This window comes from Hyperolius riggenbachi, chromosome 9 (genome assembly GCF_040937935.1).
Source record: "Hyperolius riggenbachi isolate aHypRig1 chromosome 9, aHypRig1.pri, whole genome shotgun sequence".
NCBI lineage: Eukaryota > Metazoa > Chordata > Amphibia > Anura > Hyperoliidae > Hyperolius > Hyperolius riggenbachi.
In genome coordinates this window covers 212632623-212655566 of record NC_090654.1, presented here as the reverse complement: position 1 = coordinate 212655566, position 22944 = coordinate 212632623, and the positions used below count along the sequence as shown (strand labels likewise).

Genomic DNA, 22944 nt, shown 5'->3' with positions numbered 1-22944 from the left:
TTTTTTTTACCTGGAAGCATGTGGCTGTGTATTTCTTTAATTTTGAAGCACATGGCAACATCGCACAAAAAACAGAACAAATGATAACAAATGTACATGAGAAACTATGCTGTTTTTACAGGGGAAGAGGGCTATGACCGGGAAGCTGCTCCCCCTTACTGGCTGCTACCCCCTTTAGGCTACCTATACTGGGGGCAATTATACTACCTATGGGGGGGGGCGCCATCCTCACAAGTTTGCCTCAGGCAGCAAAAAGTCTAGAACTGGCCTTGGGAATTACCATATTTTTCAGACCATAAGACACACTTTTTCTTCCCCAAAAGTGTGTGTGTGTGGGTAGGGGGGACTGGTACGTCATATGATCCAAATAATACAATTCAGACTGCAGTACAGCGAAACTCTGCAGCGAACCTGGCATCAGCCACATGTCCCCCTCTGTTCTGCTGTGTCTGCCTCTGTAACCCGGTGTGTTCTCCTCAATTCCCCTGTGCCTGTGTCCCCATGTCCACCTCTGTCCTGCTGCATCTGTGTCCCCGTGTCCTCCACTGTCCCACTGTGCCTGTGTCCTCATGTCCGCCTGTGTCCCTGTCCACCTCTGTCATGCTGTGCCTGTGTCCCTGTATCTGCCTCTGTCCCGCTGTGTCTGTGTCCCCGTGTCTGCCTCTGTGCCGCTGTCCCTGTGTCCCTGTGCCTGTGTCCCCAAGTCCACCTCTGTCCTGCTGTGCCTGTGTCTCTGACTGTATCTGACACTGTCCCGTTGTGCCTGTGTCCCTGACTGTATCTGCCTCTGTCCTGCTGTGCCTGTGTCCCCGTGTCTGTTTCTGTGCCGCTGTGCCTGTGTCCCCGTGTTTGTGCATGGTTAGAGTGGAACTCACCGAATGAGGGGCACTTTGGTGCAGTTAGAGATGCTGAAGCGCATTCACTAAAGCTATGCTGTAAAGTTTGACTGCAGCCCCTTGTATGTGTATATTTTCTTATATAGAGATTGGGGAACTCCACTGCTGCATGCATACATTTTTTATAATTGTATGGTTTGTGTTGCTTACCCCCTTGCCTTTTTTATTACAATCCCCTGTGAGCATGCATAACCTCACCTGCCCCTAGCACAGTCACAGAATATAATTACGTATATCCAGATATACCAGTCAGTAACTTGTTGGAAGGTGAGAACTTTTTAATTTCAATTTCATTCACATTTTTTTGGCTCTTGGGCTTTTGGCACTGTGCCCATGAAAAAGATGCGAAGAGAAGTAGTATTTCTTGCATGGTTAGAGTAGGACTCACCTTAATGGTGGCCACTTTGGTGCAGTCGGAGGCATAAACACATTGCTATTTCTGAAAATCGTGACCAAGACCCCCTTCTATACTTTTTTTCAGTTGTGTACTGCAGCTTTTTGTGTATATACAGTATATAAATATGCATATTGTTTTGAAATAAAACAAAAATGATACATCATATGTAAACAAACCAGAATAAGTACCTAGTCAATTAAAATCTGAAAACATTTTTTGGAAAAGCATTTATTACACAATTATAGAGTACTTCAAGCAAATGTATATGTGTCACAGAGTTCGTGAAATGAGGTTAACCACAATAGGTATGTGTCTTAGATCAGTAACTTATTCTGATTTGTGAATAAATTGAATGATGCAGCTTAAATCCCTTACACAACCTGTCGCTTTGATTAAACTCTGTGTTTCACACCCTCTGAAAATTATACAACACAGATTGTATAAACTGCAAGCAGGTGAATGTCTGGCTGATGACCTCACCCTTCCAAATCCACTATAAGATGAGGCAAACTCTGCAGAAACTTGCAGAACTTTCAAAGTCTCTTTTGAAAGCCTGATCAACTTGATTCAGCCAAGATGTCAGCTAGTGAATTCTTCAAATTTACTCCAATCCGAGGTGGCACTAAATTGGAGGCTGCAGGAGGCAGGAGCAAGCTAAAGGAATACCAACTTGTGCAGGTGAAGAACACCTGGTGCAGGGTTGAAAGTGGTCATGACATTCCAAAAACCTGGGAAGAGGAGGACCAGGTTGTTATTTCCGAGGCTAAAATGTAAGTAGTTATGCCTCCAATACAAGGCCCCTGCTTTGTTGGATCTAAAGGCCATTTCCCAACAATTTTATTGATGCCGAATGTGAATATTGTACTGGTTTCCAATATTAGTTGAAGCTGGCAAGGTCCTCCAGAAAGCTGTCTCTCCATCCAATCACACAATACAATAGTCTTAGTGGTATATTTCATAGTCAAATTTCAAATACAAAATACTTGCATGAAAGTTGGACATTTTGAGGTTGAGTTACTAATTTAAAATGTAGCACAGCACTAAGTACACTAAAGGTGGCCATGCCCAATTCAACCAAAATTCGGATCGAAATGTCCTTATTTTTCAATCTATTACCCGCAGTGGAAAATTCTGTGTGCATTGAAAAATGTATGGTGGACTGATAATGATGTAAAGGAAAAAGTATATGGGGTATGGCCTCCTTTGCTCACTAGAAACTCTCATTCCTCTGCAGAAAAGTTCCCATTTCATTTGATCCCTTGATTGGATATTTGTTCTGACTGAGTATATTGTATGTCACTGAACATTTCTTTTTGTAATACACCAATCAAATCACGTTGTGGAGCTGACATATTTTTAGTGTTATAGTTTGAATAAGCTGCATACCCCAGTTCTGGGTTGCTGCTGATCTGCAGTCTTCAAAGGACTATAGTCACGTGAAGGTGACTGCCAGAGAAAGGAGCATAGAACTCAAGTACAGAAATGTTCATGGTGGAGTCCTAGAGAGCATTAACATTTTTTATGAGTGATTTCATTTGTTATTATCCTATACTAAGCCAAAATAGCAGATACCGTATATACTCGCATATAGGCCGAATTTTTCAGCACAAAAAACATGCTGAAAAGTTACCCCCTCGGCCTATATGCGAGACACCAACTTGATCTGACCTGATTCACATCGGATGCCTGCGGGGAGAGAACTGCGGGAGCGATGGGAAGCCTGCATAGAGAAGACCAGTAGCCGTCACATGCCTGGGGGGAGAGCAGAGCAGGAGAGATGGATGGCCAGATCACAGCAGGAGCGCTTCTCCGTGCACAATGATCTCGTGCTTTCTGCTGTGTCTGCAGCTTGTGAACCCATTGGCTATTTACCCTGCCTGCTCATACAGCCAGCCAATAAGAGATCTGACAGGCACAGCTCCTCCAGCGCGTCATTTGAAATGGCAGAAGGCATCCGAGATCTGTGTTTCTGCCTCTACCTGTTCAGCGCTGAGTTCTCTCTCCCAACTGTCTGCCTGTAGAAGATATACAGGGACACTGCGCAGATAACAGGCTACTCTGCTGGGTAAGACGACACCTCCTCCCCTCTCTTCATTTATCACTTCTGCCTTTTGCACTGGCCAGGAATGTTTACACTAGCCTGCATCTCTTCGCATCTCCAGTGTAACCCTTTCACTGCTGTTCTCTGATTCAGCTTGGCTTGCAGCACTGGGACTTTGTGGATAATATGCATATATGCACATTTTGCTTCCTCTTGTTGCTGCACAGTACTATGTTGACTACCCCTTGGATGTAACCCTTTCACTGCTGGTGTACACAGCTGGTACACAGCTGGTGTTAGCTGATTTAGCTTAGCTTGCAGCACTGGCGCTTTATGAGTAATATGCACAGTAATATGTTCCCTACACCCTGGATGCAACCCTTCCACTGCTGGTGTTAGCTGATTTAACTTGGCTTGCAGCACTGGCACTTTGTAGGTAACTGTCATGCATATATGCACATTTTTGCTTCCACTTTGTGCTGCACTCTTATTTGTTGACTACCTTTCTGAGACAAGCTTATGCACTTTGGATCCTATGTGAGAAAGGCTCTTTACAAATGTTCTGTTATTTGTTGTAATGATTACTGGTTAAATGGTGCAATCTGTTCAATATAGGGGTGATTTTTGATGCATTTCATATGGGGGTTATTGCTGGTGGGAGGGGAAGCCTCAGGAGCCGCTGCATCCCCTACCCTCGGCCTATATGCGAGTCAATCATTTTCCCCTAGTTTCTGAGGTAAATGTTGGGGGGTCGGCTTATATGCGAGTAAATACGGTACCTATGAAACCTGCATTTGTAAGCAACTCACTCTCCACTCTGAAACGGGTACCAGGGAGATTTATTAACCCAAAACTGGCCCATATGCAATTTATTTTTTTCTCCTAAATTATCTTTTAGGAGATCATTTTCATATTTTCTTCACAATAACTTTTAAACATTTTACAATTGAAAAAGTACCTAAGAGGTGATGAAAAAGTACTACTCAAATTATTTTAAGTATTTTCACACTTTTTGGCATTTTATGACAATGTGTAAAAATATCGCCTAGGAGAAAACTCAGGAGAAGACACGAATTGCACTGCCCCACTGGGAGTTTTCTCCTAGGAGATAATTTTCATATTCTATTTAAAATTACCTTTAAGCATTTTGCAATTACAAAAAGTACCCAAAAGTTGGTGAAAAAGTACTATCAAAATTATTTTGAGTATTTTCTTGCTTGCTGGTGGTATAAAGGGCCTTTTATGACGAGTTGTGAAAATATTACATAGGAGAAAACTCGGGAGAAAAATATATTGCATATGGCCCTTTGTTTTTAAGTATTTAGCTATTGTCAGACTCAGTGGCCCATATGCAATTTACTTTTTCTCCTGAGTTTTCTCCTAGGAGATAATTTTTCATCTTCTGTTTATAATAATTTTCATCACTTTGCAATTGAAAAGGTATTAAAAAAAAGTTGGTTAAAAAACACAGTTAAAATCGTTTTGTGTACTTTCTTGATTTCTGGTGGCTTAAAAGGCATTATATTGGCAAGGTGTGAAAATATCACCCAGGAGGAAACTTAGGAGAAAAAGTGTATTGTATATGGGCTGGCTTTTTGAAAATAAATTCTCTCCCTACTCACAATTGCCAGTCAGGAAAACCTTTAGCTTGTTTTTACCGACATGTCACATTTGAAATGTACTAACTTTATCAACTAACATGTTCAGGTAGATGATTAGGACTCCTCTGTACATGACACCCAGGGCCATATGCAATTCATGTTTTCACTTGCGTTTTCTTCTAGGAGATCATTTTTCATCCTCTATTTAGAATAACTTTTCAGCACTTTGCAATTGAAAAAGTACCAACAATTATGTGAAAAGGTACTATAAAAACTATTTTAAAGAGACACTGAAGCAAAAAAAAAATTATGATATTATTATTTGTATGTGTAGTACAGCTAAGAAATAAAACATTAAGATCAGATACATCAGTCTAATTGTTTCCAGTACAGGAAGAGTTAAGAAACTCCAGTTGTTATCTCTATGCAAACAAGCCATTAAGCTCTCCGACTAAGTTAGTCGTGGAGAGGGCTGTTATCTGACTTTTATTATCTCAACTGTAAGTGAACTGTTTACTTTTTCTCTGTCAGAGGAGAGGTCATTACTTCACAGACTGCTCTGAAAGACTCATTTTGAATGCTGAGTGTTGTGTAATCTGCACATATTATAGAATGATGCAATGTTAGAAAAAACACTATATACCTGAAAATAAAAGTATGAGAATATTTTCTTTGCTGCTCATCTTCTAGTAATTATTCATAGTACACAACCAATTCACTATATCATAATTTTTTTTTCGCTTCAGTGTCTCTTTAAGTATTTTCTTGCTTGATGGTTATTTAAAAGGCATTTTATTGACAAATTTGAAAACATCACTTAGGAGAAAACTCAGGAGAAAAAAGTTAATTGCATATGAGCCCCAGTGCCTTATCATGGTCCAAAAAAAAAAAGAAAGCAGTGGAAATTCAGATTCTTATAAATGTTATATGGTATTATACATTTTTAAGATACCCAATTCTTTTACAAGCCACACTTAAGCTACAGTGTTTAGAGTTTGTACAGCTGTCCCCTCATTGGCCTTTCTTGCAGTGATTTCCCTAGTTATTTTTTTATCTCTAAAGCATAATGTTCCCTGCTGAAGCATTAACGGAAGGTGCCGCTCACATATCTTCCCACTACCTCCCCTTGATTCATATGTGCTTCTCAGTTAGGATCAATCTAAAACCACTTTTCAGGCATCAGATCTTTATGTAGGTAGCACTAGGATGACTGAGTTTCTAGAAGCTAGTCCCAGCAACAAAATACTGATAAGAGCAGCTGGTTGTTGCAACTAGTTGTCAGTACTAGCTAGTAATTACCGTCCCATTAAAGGAATACTATCAATTAAAGTACTTTTTTACTCTATATTAGGGTACGCATTACCACTAGTGCTAGGGGCACTTTATTTTTTCACCCAGTTCTCTCTCCCTCTCTCCCTGCTTGAAAAATCATCCTTCATCCCTCACACATCTCACAAATATACTTCACTGTGTCACAGCATGCAGGAGAGCCTGTGGAGAAGGCTGATCTGAAGAGGTAACAGGTAGCTATATTGCTGTAAGATAACTAGCAGTCAGGGAGATATATATACACTCCTCCTGACTGGCTGTTTGTGATGTTACACTCCTGGCTGCATCTACTTCCTAGGCTGCTCTGTCTATGCTGGGAGGGAGAGACATGTTGATAAAAATCCTGATAATGCCTTTCTGAACCGTCATAGTAGTGAAGACAATAAACACACATTGCTCTAATCTTAAACCCTTACCACCATCTGAATTAGATTCTTTCAGCAATGTGATCACTAAACAATACACTAAGGAGTTGATAGCAACCCCCCTTTGCAGGAACATGATCTGTCTTTCAGAGCCCGATGGTTTTTGTATCTAAGACTGATGGAGAATATTACAGTAGAGAGGCAGAGCTGTGTAAAGAAAGAAATTGCTCCTAGTACTTGTGGTAATGTGTGCCCTCACATACAGCATTATAAAAAAGTAGTTTTAATTGATAGTGTTCCTTTAAACGTACTGACATCTAGTCACAGCTACTAGTTGTGGTGACTGAGCACAGTGTTGTCAACTCATCCCTTGAACTGCTGAAACTTATGAATGATAGAGGTCTTGAGGCTAGGTAGATGTAGTTTAGGAATTGATCATGTGTAAGAGTACAGAACCAGCATAATGTAGGTGTGTCAGTATTTAAAGGGATGATTTGGTCATCCTGACTGAGTCTCCTGTGTGACAACCTGATTGCACATGTTCTTTAATCAAGCTAAACATTTAAGGAAAACTGGAGTTAGGAAAAATGGCCAGAAACTTACCTACATAAAGAGAAGGCTCTGGATCCTATAAAGCCTACCCTGTCCCCTCCGTTGTTCTGGGTCCAGCACTGTCCCCCATTCGATTCTGCCACCTCTGAGGGTCGTTGGAAGGCTTTTAGAGCACTCGTGTCCCCAAATGCTCCCGAAAACGGGCGGCTCTGTACTGCGCATATATGGAGCCGCCCGTCTTCAGGAGCATTTGGGGACATGAGTGCTCTAAAAGCCTTCCAACGACTTTCAGTTCAGGTTGCAAATTTGAACGTGGGACAGTGCTGGAACCAGGACACTGGAGGGGAAAGGAAAGGCTTTATCGGATCCAGAGCCTTCCCTTTCCATAGATAAGTATCTAACTTTTTCCCATAGATTTAGTTTTGCTAAAAGAAGTCAATACAAGAGAAAAATCATTGTATACATAGGAAAAGAAAAATCATTTCATCACTATAGATAGTAACACAGATGTGCAAGTCTCACCTAAAGTATATGCATATGTGTATGAATGACATATAGAGTATTACATTATTATTATTATTATCACATACATGAGCTGTTGCTCATTAACACCCCTGCTCTATGTAAATTAATGTTCAGCGTTAGCTTCATGTCCTAAAGCCTTCTATGCCCTTTTTGTTCTAGTGCCAAGGAAGGAAACATGGTTGGGAAATGTGTGATTTTTAAAAGGCTCATAGTACTTCTGTATTTTTGCCGTTAAATCAAGAACAAACCTCAGTCAAGGGGCGAATGTTTTCCTATCCTTGGATAGGCACAGGTGTACATGAAGGGCGTTGCGTTAATTTGGGTGCCATAAATAACTGCTAGTAGAATATCGGTAAAATGACTGACATTCTGCTTTTATTTTGTATGTAATTATGATACTAAAGTATCAATAATTGTACTAATATTTTACTATCCCCTAACCTGACCTTATTCTTACTTGAACTCTCCCTCTATAGATGGCTAACAATAACTGCCTCCCCCAACAAATGCCTAACTCTAACCAATTCCTCAAACCTATGGTCCTAACAGACCCCCCAATCTATGCCTAACATTTAACAACCCTCTAACCTATAACCCTAACTGACCCTCTCCAAACTGATTCCTGGTAAACTGTGGCTACAAATAGGTAGCTTGGGCACTGCTTTGGGCCCACTATAAGTATAGTAGGTTTAAATAGTGGGCAGCCCAGGCGCCCACTGTTTTACCGGGGCAAATTAAAATGTATTTACTGTAATTGTGGTTATTTACATTAGCACCCATGCCACACCCAAATTACCTTGGCACCTTTAACGCCCAGATTAACTGCTTTGAGGCACAGAGCTTGCTTATCTTTGTGTAAAAGCTCCATGATTAGCTGATGCCAAGCTTCTTCCACAGCCTCCTCAACCAATGGAGTCAAATCTGAGCCCACCCGCAGCCCATGTCACAATTGTCTACTGTCGGGTAATGCCATAGCTTGTCAACCGATTATATGCATAGTGTTACAAATACTGTTATTCGGCTGCATTTTAATTGGACTCGAATGGCACTTGTGGGTGGCAGACGGGATGCTGAATGCCCAACAAGCGAGCAGTTCAGCCATCCATCTAAAAGAGGTCTAACTGATTTCCACTGCATCCAAAATTACACATGAACTTTAGTTGGAGTAATTATTATTACATTACCATTATTATTACTAACAACATTTCTCTTTGAACAGAGCTGAACAATTCACAGAGTCTGGCATTTCCTGGACCGTGAGGACCCCAATTTACTTCTGCTACAAAGTCATAGAATGTCAAAATCTTCTAGACCCCAGTAACATGACTTTTCTCTATGGTCACTTGTCTGACCCACAAGAATTAGAGACTTGCCAGAAGAAAATACAAAAACGCTTCGTTGTAATGGACAAAACTGTTGAGAAATTATACGGGTTCAAAGTCAGAAAGTATTTTGAAGCCCATAATGTAATTTACAAGATCCTCGCCCTGGATACCACAGAAGAAACAAAATCAATGGACCTAGTTCTGCACATTCTGGAGGAAGTCCACAGGTTTGGCCTTGATAGACGGACTGAGCCAATCATAGCCATTGGAGGAGGAGTATGTTTGGACACAGTGGGCCTGGCAGCCTCGCTCTACAGGCGCCGTACCCCATACATCCGTGTACCTACCACTCTTTTGTCCTATGTGGATGCCAGCGTAGGTGCAAAAAATGGAGTCAACTTCTCCAACTGTAAAAACAAATTAGGAAGCTACACTCCACCTGTGGCCACGTTCCTGGACAGGTCTTTTATTCAGACTATTCCACGACGCCAGATTTCCAATGGCCTTGGAGAAATTCTAAAGGTAATTTCTTGGAAGATAAATAAAAAATATAGTAGGGTTTCTGTTTTTGTCTTTACTTACTCATGATATGCATGTATTAAAATGTACAGTCATGAATTTAAGTACTGCTGTCAGTTCAGAACATACCCTGAAAATAAAAGTCCAGGCAAATTAAGGAAAACTCTAAGGCTAAGTACGTTGTGGTACGGTTTAACAGCCACATTGGGATGCATCACCTATGCAATGCATCACCTATGCAACATTCACAGTCAGTTTAACAATGTAAGGCATCCCAACACACTACATTCAGTGCATTGCCGCAAAATGCGCATGTTAACAGTGACAGTGAAGCATATGTTTCATTGACTGTATGATAAGCAACATGTTGAAAATGTGCGGCACAAGTTTACCATTACATTGAGTTTCCAAGGAACGCAACTGTGAACGTAGCCTTAACCTCCTTGCCGGTTTTCCCGACCTGAGCTCGGGGTAGAAAAAAGAAGCTGTTAGCGGTGATCCCGAGCTCAGGTCGGGGTAGGCATTGCAGAGCTTTACCTGTAGTTTTGGAGTCCCGCGCGCGATCTCGCTGCGCAGCGGGACTCCAGCCTCTCTCCCCGGCAGTGTGGGGTCTTTCCCTGGCCGCCGGGATCCCCTATTCTTCCGGGGACCCAGCAGCCAGTTGGAGCAGCGCAGCCGTGGTGGCAGCAGCAGAGCGGTGGTGGCAGCGTGACGTCATCGGGGGCGGGGCTAATATTGAAAACGAACTTCTCTATATTAGAGAAATATAGAGAAGTTCATTTATATGTATATTAGCGCCATCTTGTGGGCAAAGAGAAAACTGCAGCACAGGAGCCCAGGAAGGTACTTTTTTTTTTTGCTGCAGATCTCCCTGCCAGAATGATTTTTTTCAGGTTTTAGGGTCTGAAAGAGTGGAAAAAAAATTGCACCGCTTTTAGACCCTAAAATCTGGAAAGAATCAGACCGCCAAGGAGGTTAATGGAAGTGGAAGCAAGGGGTGCTCATCCATTGTCACACAGCCTCTCACCGGATGTTGTGTTATTGTGCAACACTTAAGTAGTGTGCCACAGCAGCAGGGCTGGCCTTTTGCCCTGAGCAGTTGCTCAGGGTGCACCTATATTCCTCTGGAATGGGGCACTGGGGAGGGTCACACAGTTCCATCCCCAAAACGCTGTGAAGGTCCACTCCAGACTCAGTGAAGCATTGCCCCAAACCCTGTAAAGTTTTGCCCCCACAGGCATTTGCCTGTGTGTAGTCTGTGAATCTCTCCCCAGCACAACAGGGAAGCAAGGGGAGAGGATAAAGATTCTGCACCAGATGAAGAACCATTCCAACAGACAAGCAGAGAGGAGGATCTGAGGGGAAAGTTACTGTTGCCACACTGTCTTCATTTATTCTGCCCCTTATTCTGCCAAACAACTGGCGGAAGCAACAGCAAAATTGCTGTGGGATTCCTAAACATGACAATGTTACAGCTATTTAGTGAATATCCCTATAGCTCATTTTTCATTCATTATTATTATTTCCAAGATTTGAGGGTCTTTTCAGCATGTTTCAGACCCTAAAATCAGGAAAAAACCATGCCACCAGAAAGCCAGCAGCAGCCCCTGCTCTCACTCACCTCCCTGGGCTCCAGCGCTGCAATTTTCCCTATGTCCTCTGGGTGGCACTGTAACTCTGTAGAGAGATCACTGATGGCGATCTCACCAGAGTGATTCAGAGCCTCCGAGGACAGGAAGGAGAACAGCTACCGACATCTGGATCCCCCAGGAGGTGAGTAAAAACACCCACTGCGCGCTACACTCTGCATTGAGCTCCTGGCAGCTACCCCGAGCGTAGCTTGGGATTACCGCCAGGGAGGTCAATGACCCAGTGTGAGAGTCATAATCGTGAGGGAGGGCACCAAAGTTTAGTTTCACTCAGGGTGTTGTGAAACCTAAGGCTGGCCCTGCACCCCAGCAAGGCCTTGTTCCCACTTACATAAAAAAAAATTAGCGTCCTTATAATCAGCAAAACGTGTGCACTCGTAAAGTTAGATTGCGTTTTGTGCAGAGGGGAAAAGGCAGAGAATAAAGACAATAAATAGCAAAGGAGAGGGAGTATTTAGCTGCAAAGGCGGCACTGATATTGGCGGAAATTGCAACCGGGGGTAAGTTAGTGTCAGACATCTGTAGAGGGAGGGTTAGTGTGAGAATAAGGTTCAGTTTTGATATTGGTGTTTTTTGGAAGTGGGAGGGGTTGGTTAGGGTTAGGCATCAGTGAGAGGGAGGGCATGTGTGAGAATAGGGTTAGGTTTATCGCAATTACCACTGCCCAATAGTAAAATATCAGTAATTGTATCCATATTTCACTAGCCGCTTTATCAGGCACTCAGATTACCACTGCACCCTTTTTAGATACATGCTCTTCCAGAACCAACTGAGGTTACAATTTTTCTCACCTAGTTTTATATATTTTTGTCCTCTTTACTAGTGAGGTTCCAATAAGATGAGTGAACCTGCCATCTTCCTTTGACTCCTGGAGCCCTGTGTGATCTGATCTTCAGTAGTTCCAGATACACCTCTTTTACCGACTTTTTATAACCAGACAGCATTATTCTCAGAGCTGTACAATCATGAATATTAGTTTAAGTGCATATAGCAGTCAAGGCCGGATTTATACTTTTTCTACCTAGGCCAAGTATGTTGTGCAGCAGCGCCCCTCCCATTCCATATTTAGCCCCCACTTCCGTGTGTATGATCCACGTACAGCAGCTCCTTTCTTTAAAGAAAACTTGTAATGAGAAAAAGTTCCTCTGGGAGGTACTCACCTCGGGTGGGGGAAGCCTCCAGGTTCCTATCGAGGCTTCCCCCTTCCTCCTGTGTCCCACAGCGGCAGCGAAAAAGCTCACGGAATGGCGAGGATGTACATATTTACCTTCCTGGCTCCAGCACAGGCGCAGTATCAGCTCTCCGCTTGGAGATAGGCGGAAATAGCTGATCGGGCTGCTCTACTGCACAGGCGCAAGTCTCCTGCACCTGCGTAGTAGAGCGGACCCGACAGAGATCGGTTATTTCCACCTATCTCCATGCTGAGTGCCTCAACATCACCCCCACTGGAGCCAGGGAAGGTAAATATATTAGCCTTCTCAGGCTTGTCGAGCCCGGATTGCGGGACACTTCGGGAGAGCCAGCTCTGGATTGCCTGCAGCTACAGCAGATGGAGAAGCCTCATTGGGACTCTGAGGCTTCGCCCTGCCGAGGTGAGGACCCCCCAGGGGGCGTTTTTTTTGTTACAAGTTCTCTTTAATGAACAGTTCCCTTGAGCATCAGTTTCCTTTTTCCATGTGTTTCTCCCCATTTTCAGCTTCCTCATTCATATGTAGAAGCGCTCTTTCATGTCCAGGTGCCCTGCTCTAGTTCTGCAGCCGCCCAAGGCCCGGCCTTTGTGGCCTTTCCAGAAATCCAGCTCTGACAGCACCATGCCATCCTATCCAAGTGATTTTTTTTTCATACCAGTTGATCAAGTTATGTATACACAGATAAAAACAAGCTCAGACACTGAGTTGTCACACAGGACTATGAAACAGTGATGCCTGCAGACAAGCTTTAGTATATTTGTAGCTTTAATTGGAGTTAAATATTAATTTGTTATCAACAATCTCTCGCTATTATCTTAAGTCTGTATTATTATACATTTTCAGATGGCTCTAATGAAGCACAAGGGGCTGTTTGAACTGTTGGAGCATCATGGAAAATACTTGTTAGACACAAAGTTCCAATCAAGACACAGCTATGCCTGCTGCAATGATGCTGCCATAATGACCATGAGGTTGGCAATCCAAACCATGCTTGAGGAGCTTGCACCAAATCTGTGGGAAGATGACTTGGACCGATTGGTAGACTTTGGACACATCCTAAGCCCAGAACTAGAAATGGTACACACATTCAAAACAATAATATTCAGTCCTTCTGAAAAACCAGTTTCAGCCATTGTTTGATTCCAATTAGCCATAGAGTTTGGGATGGCTTCTTATACTGCAATCAGTGCAGGTGCTTAAAGGACAACCGAAGCAAGTTTAAGCAATACTAGTTACTTGGCTATCCTGCTGATCCTCTGCATCTAATACTTTTAGCCATGGACCCTGAACAAGCATGCAGCAGATCAGGTGTTTCTGAGATTATTGTCAGATCTGACAAAATTAGCTGCATGCTTATTTCTGGTGTTACTCAGACACTACTGCAGCCAAATCGATCAGCAGAACTGCCAGGCAACTGGTAGTGTTTAAAAGGAAATAAAAATGGCATCCTCCATATTCTTCTCACTAGAGCTGTCCTTTAAAGCGGATCCAAGATGAAAAACTAACTATAACAAGTAACTTGTCTATATATCTTATCTAAAGTTTAGATAATTTACCCAGCAAATCTAGCTGCAAACAGCTTCAACAGTTTATGATTATTTATTCCTGTGATACAATGAGAGTGCCCATGTTCTATTTGTCACATTACACACAGGCAAGCTGATCTGTATCTCCAGCCCTCAGCCTGTGAAAACTTCACTCTCCTCCTCCCTCCTTCCCTCTGCCTCTGAAATCTCTGGCTAGTAACCTCCTCCTCCTCCTGCCCAGACTGAGCTCCCATGAGCCCTTGCTACTAAGGCTCAGAGTGCCAAGGTTCTCTGGAGAAGCTGTGGGCAAGGCTTGTTTAGTTTATAGGGAATTAGAGTATTAAAACAAAAAAAAGAGTATTTGGCTTAAGGAATGCCCTATAAACTATATGAAAGGAACATAATTATGCAATAAGTAAAAGTTTATCTCGGATCCACTTTAAGTGCCTCACAGAACTTCCGTTCCATGTCACACCTGAAGTGAATATACATTGTTGAGATAAAAAACAATTGTATCTACAGTATAGTCGTACTCCTGTATAGAACTTTCCAGGAAACCCAGAGCCCTTATTGTGTACTTCAAGTTTTGACAGTGTCAGGTACATGAGGGTAGATTTTAATTAATATTGTTATTATTTAGTATGTATATAACGCCAACATCTTCCGCAGCGTTGTACAGAGTATATATTGTCTTGTCACTAACTGTCCCTCGGAGGAGCTCACAATCTAATCCCTACCATAGTTATATGTCTATGTATGTATTGGGTAGTGTACCACGTGACCACTCCACAGTCCAAGTAGATCATTTAGTTGAGGGTGATCTGTGAACCCTGTTTTGGCTAAAACCTATTGTTCATCGTGATGGAGTAGAGTGGTGTGTGCACCCAGATAGACACCCAGCATAACAAGTTACAACTCTTTACTGAACATGCAGAGATAAATCATACACCACCATCAGGTAATGCAACTTACTTAGAACAGAGAAGAACACAGAGTGAATACAGGAAATCACAATGCCATAGAGATCATTGCATCATTTTACAGACAGTGACATCTTGTGGTTGTTTTGCTATACTGCAGCTTAGGTAATTCTGTTGATGCTGCCAACACATTGCTAGTTATTGCGCTACCCACAGTGATGTAGCAAGGAAGTGAAGCAAGGAAGTTGGAATAGCTTTTATAATCATATATTACATCTTGGTGTTTTATCCTGCAGAAAGTGCTGCCAGCTCTCATGCATGGAGAAGCAGTAAATATAGACATGGCGTTCATGACGTACCTTTCACATGAAATGGGCCTGATCACAGAGGAGGAGAAGAATCGGATAATTCTGTGTATGTGGAATCTGGAACTCCCAGTCTGGCACAGTGATTGCTCCTTCCAGCTTATAAAGAAAGCCATGGCAGAGAGATTTAAGCATTGTGGTGGCAAACTGCGACTGCCGCTCCCCACTGGCCTGGGAAATGCAGGTACGTAATAGTATAAGAGGCAGTAGAATTCATCATAAATTATAGCTAAGATAACTATATTACCTAACAATAAATAACACAGCTTTACATATAACTAAACAAAGCATCTCATAAAACATATAGCAAACCATAATGCCATAAAGTAAATCATAAAACACTGATACATAAAGTTGTGTGGTATTACCATCTTAAAACCGCTTCCAGACCGCGGTAATTGAAATCTATGCCCTGTTTAGGGCCTCTTATCCTTGCCAGAGTGTAGATTTCAATTACCGTGACGCACGCTCCCACCGATATCACTGATCACACGTTCTCCTGCTACTGCAGTTCACTAACCCTGCTGTCGATATGACAGAGCCACGTGATCACTGTGAGCCAATCTCATTGGCTTACATTGATTACAGGTGTCAGGAACCGGCCCGCGGCACGCCTGCCTATACGGTTCCCGACTGCGGGTTTGACCAGATCAAGCGGGGAGCAGCCTTATTTGAGCTACAAACAAGGCTGTGACCCCTCAAAAGCTCCTTACTGCCACCACTAGCAGTTTGCTAGACGCGTCCACTCGGCTGTAGGGTGCTCAGCACGCAATCCGCGTTTTCATATTCGGGTCAGCTTTGCGCTTTAGGCCGAATACGGGAACGCCACGCACACACACGCACAGTTGCAATCTTACACTGTAGTGAAGCAAAACCACTAACAGTCATTCCGAACGATACTGTTAGACTTTCCACTCGGCTGTCGAGCGCAGAAGTGCCCCATACACACAATGCAATTACAATTTCATATGGTAGTGTTGCTCAAGCATACAATTAGGCATGGATTTATGCACAGTTACACTGCAGTCTCTTCTAGGCTATGAGTGTTAGTTTAGTACAGCAGAAGTCAAGCTTATTAAATAATAATTTAATATTCCAGGGAAAAAAGTGGAACAATGCAGAACAGAATATATACAAAAGATTACAAAAAACAAAATAAAAAGTTACAAAATTAAGAGTTTACAAAGATACACACAAGGATATTTGCATAAAATAAAAATGGGATATAAACGTACCAGCGTATCGATCTGGGCGTTGTTGCGGGAGTACGCACGTTCTGGTCAGGAACCAGGTTAGTTCTAACCGTGTGCTATCTCCAAGAACTACAAGTTGTGGTTATCCTAGCTGCTGTTTTATACTGTGAGATACGCCTGGAGGCTGCAACTTCCTTGGGGAGGGGAGGAACTAGTTTTAATTAAATCTCAGACATAATTCAATTTCCAGAGATCTAACTTCCATGTATGAAAACTGTATTATAGCACATACATGAAAAGACTCCCCTAACCTCCCATTTCCCCAGGTAAAACTCTATACATCAAAAGATTGCATTTTGGTTACAGGTAGCAGTTTGCCTGTACACAGACACAGACAATCACATCCGAGATTGTCTGCTATTGTTTTCCCCTTGAGATGGCTGCTAATTAGCAGTACCCTGCTACCCCAGGAATACAAAGCAAACTTAGTTTCACAGACAACAACACCTGGGACAGCAGATCAAAGGGGGCTGCTGAGCGAGAGAATGGTGCGATTGTCGGTAGCGGCAGGTACGTGCAGCGTGACGTCAGTGAGCCCTGTTTTCGGACCAAGAATTCTCTGGTCCTTAAAGGGCTTGAGACTTTTGGTCTGGAAACGGTTCATATACAACAACTGCAGATTACCTCTTTCATATGTCCAAGCATGGGTCCACCCATTGTCCTGAAGAGATGTATTACTGTTCCACTTCTTGAACATGTGGAAGTGATAAACAGCTATTATTTTCGGTTTTAAGAAGTAAATACTCTACTTCATAGTGCTTTTTAAAGTACAGGGCTTTTAGATTCCTAGTGATCCATTCATTAAAAAAATGATGATTCGGGTTCTCCATAACATGACTGGAGCCAATAGTGCAAACTGTTAAAAATACGCATAGGATGTTTTGTGGGTTGCACTTGCAACAGATGGCAACCACTTTCAATGGGTAAGATTCCCACTTCCACTCGAGTTGGGGTTTCCACCCCTGGTGGTTGACCTCTAGATGATTATGTTCCTAAATGTTGGGAATACTTACAGTCAGACTCTCAAACAGGGGAGAAACAAAAAAATACAACCTTAAGGCTAAGATGTAAATTACAAAAGCTACTGGGAGAACTCACCCAAAATATTAAAATTGAGAGTGATAGGTTGGCCTACCTCTCTTAAAGGTGGCCACTAATGATCCAATAGTTTTATCCAATTTTACCAAATCTATGTAGTATAAGGGTAAACTGATTGAATATATTGAATGGCTAATGTAGGCAATTCCCTTATATTACTTAGAAATTGTAAGATTGGATGAAAAAGATTGGATCATTAGTAGCCACCATAAGAATGAGCCAATCGTACAATATATTAATTGCTCAATGATTACGTGTTTTGCAGGTTGGCACTGCTTCCTTAGGTCAGTAACGAGTTGTGTCGGCCGGGTGGCATAGATAAGACAGGAACAAGCTTCTCTATCATCATACAGCAAAAATGCAATACGAAAGCATTAAACACCAATGATGTTTAAATGGTATTCTCTCAAACATACCCTCTACAGTGTACCAAGCAAAGGCACAGCTTCATTTTCCCAATATGTCAAGAAAACTACAAACAGTACTTATATTGCAGACCTTATTCTTGCTATCTAAAAAGGTGCCCATACATGATACAATAACAATGTTCAATTTTCTTGTTTAATTGACCAAAACAATTGAATGAAAGTTTAAAATAATCTTTTTTTTCCGATCAAGAAAAAATAATTAATTCTCTTGTTTTTTCAATAAAAATCCGATTGAACATGTTGGAAAAATCTTTATATTTGATCTAATGGAGTAACCCCAAAAAATGATCTACTCAAACAAAAAATGAAAAAATTGTACCATTTATGGGCACCATTAGAAGCTTATTTTTCTATTGTTATTCGGGAAACCAGATTATTGAGTGAAGGAAACTAATAGCCTTCAATGGCCCAGTTTTCCACAAAGTTTTTGGCTTTTAAGATGAGCTATCCTAGTCACTATGCTAAATGACTTCTCCATCACTTCAGGGGAAATTTCAGTAGTGTGCAGTGCATGACAAAGCAGTATAATGTGTTCTTGGATTTTCCGGACAAAATGGTGGACTACCTATTTATTGCTTCACACAGGCAGCTGTGGGTGGTGCATTCGCTGCCTGTCAGCTGCACCCCGGCTCCAGACGGGTTCTTGCTAGCACTCAGCACAGGCAGTTTAGAGTTTTCTGTCACATGTAATCACATCTGAGCACGACCGCAACATGATTTGGCTTCTTGCTGCCAGGCAACCATACCTACTGCGCATGGCCTGACTTTGCTGGGAGCATTCTGTGCATGTATAGTTGCAAAAATGGGTGCCGAATCAGTAAGGAGAGCGAAATGGCAGCGCATGCCCAGTACTCAGCTGAGCCACATACTTTACCGGGCCAGACAGGGGTTCAACAAAGGGGACTGGGAGGACAACGAGGGACCTTCAAGATTATGGGGGGCTTGAAGAGGCCTCAGATAAATACAATCAAGCTGTCTTATTCCGCTTTATATATTATTTACGCTGCAGCAGGAGGGTCTCACGAATTCCAAAGTGTTAATATAAAATAAGTAAAATGTCTGTTGAGGCAAAATGCTTTAAAAATGGTGGTTTCAGACGGATGGAAAACTTTGGTGCAGATATCTCACCACTAGTTACCAAAGAAAAACGTTAGGAGAGAATTAACATTTGATTCAACTCTTTAGTCGGTGATGATTTGAGTGTTATTGCAATATGAACCATAATGCTCAGGGTTGTGGGCATCTAGTCTAAGCATCTGACCTTTTCTTTTTCAGAAATCTTCAATGAAGTGAGTGAAGAAACAGTTCAAAGAGCTTTTGCAATATGGCGTGAAGAATGCTCAACCTAGTAGCAGAACTGCCAAGGATCTGTCTTCTATTAACAGTTTTTAAAACAGGGATGTGTTGGGATGATTTTCAGAAGACTTTCCATCTTTTATCATAGTCACAGGGTGAGCAGAACTAGAGCCGGAAAAAAGGGTGCTCTGTGCGTATACAATGTGCAGTATAGGTATCTGCATGTCATTTTTTTACCCGCAAGCCTATGCAGAAAAAAAATGTCCCCTCTTGCTGCTAATCGGGCACCCAAATTGACATTTAAAGCTGCATATCACAGCTTTGCGGAAGAGGAGGGGTTAAGTTAAGGTGGGTGGGTTGAGCTTAGGTACAACCAGGGTGGTCTTAGGGTTAGGCTCCAACAGGGGGGGGGGGATATTAGGGCTAGCGGAGGATTCTGTGTGAGAGTTGGATTAGGTTTAGCGACAGTAAAATATTGGTACTTAATACCGATATTCTACTATGGAAATTTAGTAGTAGAATATCACTAATTTTTGCAAGATTTTACTACTGGCAAACCCGGCGCCCTTTTTTCTGCACGTCATTTTTTTCATGTATGCGAGCAGAACAAGCTGTTTGTGGAAGCAGTCATTTGGACTCTGGAACCTCAGATTAATGCATAATGGGCAATACATCAACATGCCAGCAAGCTTTTACCTGGAGCTACCTTATGCAATTCTGCATAGCAATGCATAAACGTGTGCAAAGAGCAGTGAGGCTAGGAACCCAATTAGACAGTAGCTTACCAAAGTCATTTCATAAATGACAATGCATGAATGAGATAGGCAAGTTCTCTACTAAGCCATCTCCAAGCATCTCCTGATGTACTAAGGCATCTCCAAGCATCTCTTGATTTAAGGTTCAAAGAAATAAGAGAACTGTAATTGTACATATTATTCACCTATCTAACCACTTCACCACTAAGGGGGTTTTGCCCTTTTCTCCTTATGGACCAGAGCAATTTTTACATTTTAGCTCTCTTCCCTTTCATTCGTCAATAACATTTTGCTAAGAATTATTTTATTCTAAATGCATTTAACAGGAATAATAAGAAAAAAATGGAAAAAAAATTTTTCTCAGTTTTTGACCATTATCATTTTAAAATAAAAGATGCTACTGTGAATATAATCCACACATTTTATTTGCGCATTTGTCCAGGTCATTACAACATTTAAAATATGTTTCTAGTACAATGTATGGCGCAAATATTTTATTTGGAAATAAAAGTGTGTTTTTTTGCGTTTTGCATCCGTTACTAATGAAAAGCCCATATTTGCAAAAATAAGAGTAATATACCCTAATGATATACATATTAAAAAAGTTGAGTCCCTAACAGGGGAGGACTGGCCCAGGGGACGGGGGGCAATTGCCCCCCGGGCCGCCCGAATCTTAAATAATTAGGGCCAGCCGCTGCTATACGCAGCGGCCGCAGACATACCACAGGTGACAGGTTCGCAGTGGGGATCGCAACCTCGCGCGATATTTCCCGGCAAGTTGAAGTATCCAATCAGAGAAGGGGCTGAGGCGGCCGGCCGTGGTGTGCCCTTGTCAGGGCCGGATTTCAGCAAAGGCCACCTAGGCCATGGCCTAGGGCACCACAGGAGGAAGGGCACCAAAGCAGCAGGCTAAACTGGTGCAGCGTTTGCAAGCTTGCAAATGCTGCAATATAAGGAGATCAGGCAAGAGCCTGACTTCGGTACTGTGCTGCTAGCTGTCTGTGCAGCAGCGACCTTGCTCTATGTGCACGTTTGCATTGTGGCCAGTGGCTATGGACTTGGGCAGCATTGGAGACTGAGTTATACAAAGGGCTGCTGCGGTGTGAAGGCGAGCTGGCTACCTATACTGAAGGGGGGGGGGAGGCATTAAGGGAGTCATCTGGCTACCTATAATGGAGGGAAAGGTGGGAGGAGTCATCTGGCTTCCTGTACTGTAGGGAAAGGGAAAGGAGTCATCTGGCTACCTATACTAGAGGGAAGGGGGGAGGTGTCATCTCACTACCTATACTGAAGGGGGGCGGCTGGTGACAGTGGCCTAGGGCTGTAAAGAGTACAAATCCGGCCCTGGCCCTTGTGCGTGGCTGCGCCTGCGGTGGATGTGAGCGGCACAAGGACACAAATAGCTTAGGTCCTCTCCGGCCCGGTGGGTTGACCCTGCTTGACTCCGCCCCCCGCCTGGAGCCATTGCCGCCCGCAACGTGCTGCTGTGCCTGCGGTGTCATCGGAGTGAGCTGTCTCACTCTTCAGCTTTCTGTGCTGGGGGGGCTGGGGGCCTGGAGCTGTGGCTACGAGTGGCTGGCTGGAGGAGTCGGACACAGTCCTCCCCTGTGCTGCTGTGCCTGAGGTGTCGTCGGAGTGAGCTGTCTCACTCTTCAGCTTTCTGTGCTGGGGGGGCTGGGGGCCTGGAGCTGCGGCTACGAGTGGCTGGCTGGCTGGAGGAGTCGGACACTCTGGGGGCTGGGAGTCGGAGATGCCACCTATAGCTGCTTGCTGCTGTGGAGGAGGAGGAGGTGTAGGACTGAGGAGACAGGAGGATAGAGGAGGTCGGGTCCAGGTTGCCAGAGGAAAAGGTGTTTTTTATAAATTTTGTTTCTGTAATTCTTCTCCCTTCTTGTCACTGAGTTACTCACACTTTGCTGACTACCTGCTACTGCTGTCAAATTCAATTCTCTGCCCAGGCTAGTGCCCTCTGAGTTTTTTTTTTGTGTGATGATCATCCCCATTCTGACCCTGGCCCTAGGGGGAACGTTTTTTTTTTCTTGTGGTGTGATTGGCGGCAGGGGAGGGGGGAGGCAGGCAGTTAGGCACTGTCAAACAGGTAGTTGGGGGGGGGGGGGGAGGTGGGTAGGTGTCAGACAAGCAGTTTGTATGGTGGGTGGGCAGGAGTGGGGTTAGGCATCACCAGGTAGGTAGGTTTGTGTGTGTGTGTGTGTGTGTGGGGGGGGGGGTTGTTTAAAGGAGTTATCAGGCATTTTTAATGAAATAAGTGCTACTTACCCGGGGCTTCCTCCAGCCCCACGCTCCCAGCATGTCCCTCGCCGCAGCTCTGTAGTCAGCCATTCGCTGCCGCTGCCTCCCAGTCCCCGGCGATGGCACCAGCCCAAACTGAATGTCGGCCTGTACTGCGCCTGTGCGAGCAGCACTATCAATCACCGCCACGTGGACCGGAGTGTACTGCGCAGGCGCAGTTCTGCATGCACAGTACGCTCTGGTCCATGTGGCGATGATTGACAGCGCCGCTCGCACAGGCGCAGTCGGCCTGATGTCATCGCCAGGGGCTGGGAGGCAGCGGCAGCGAACAGCTGACTGCAGAGCTGCGGCAAGGGACATGCTGGGAGCTTGGGGCTGGATGAGCCCTGGGTAAGTAGCACTTATTTTCATTAAAAAAAAAAAAGCCTGATTACTCCTTTAAGGTTAGGCATCAGACACAGACAGGTAGATTGTGCAGAGAAATGGGGTTAGGCATCAGGTACATAGTGTGTGTGTGTGTGTGTGTGTGTGTGTGTGTGTGTGTGTGTGTGTGTGTGTGTGTCTGGGGCTGTTAGTCATTAGTCATCACAATTTGAAGATTTGCACACAAGAAAGATATGGCTTTGGGCTGGGGATGCCGTGAAACGGGCCTCTAGTTTGTGTT

The 22944-nt window shown here is 43.4% G+C and overlaps 1 protein-coding gene across 1 annotated transcript; it reads left to right on the top strand.

Annotated features, from left to right (window-relative positions):
• The first annotated feature begins 1780 nt into the window (after positions 1-1780).
• Positions 1781-22120, top strand: LOC137532937 (2-epi-5-epi-valiolone synthase-like). The gene is made up of 5 exons (XM_068253969.1): positions 1781-2063; positions 8926-9553; positions 13233-13466; positions 15132-15384; positions 19255-22120. Exons 1-5 carry the CDS (start codon positions 1870-1872, stop codon positions 19326-19328), a joined length of 1383 nt encoding a protein of 460 aa, XP_068110070.1. The 5' UTR covers positions 1781-1869; the 3' UTR covers positions 19329-22120.
• The last annotated feature ends 824 nt before the right edge of the window (positions 22121-22944 follow it).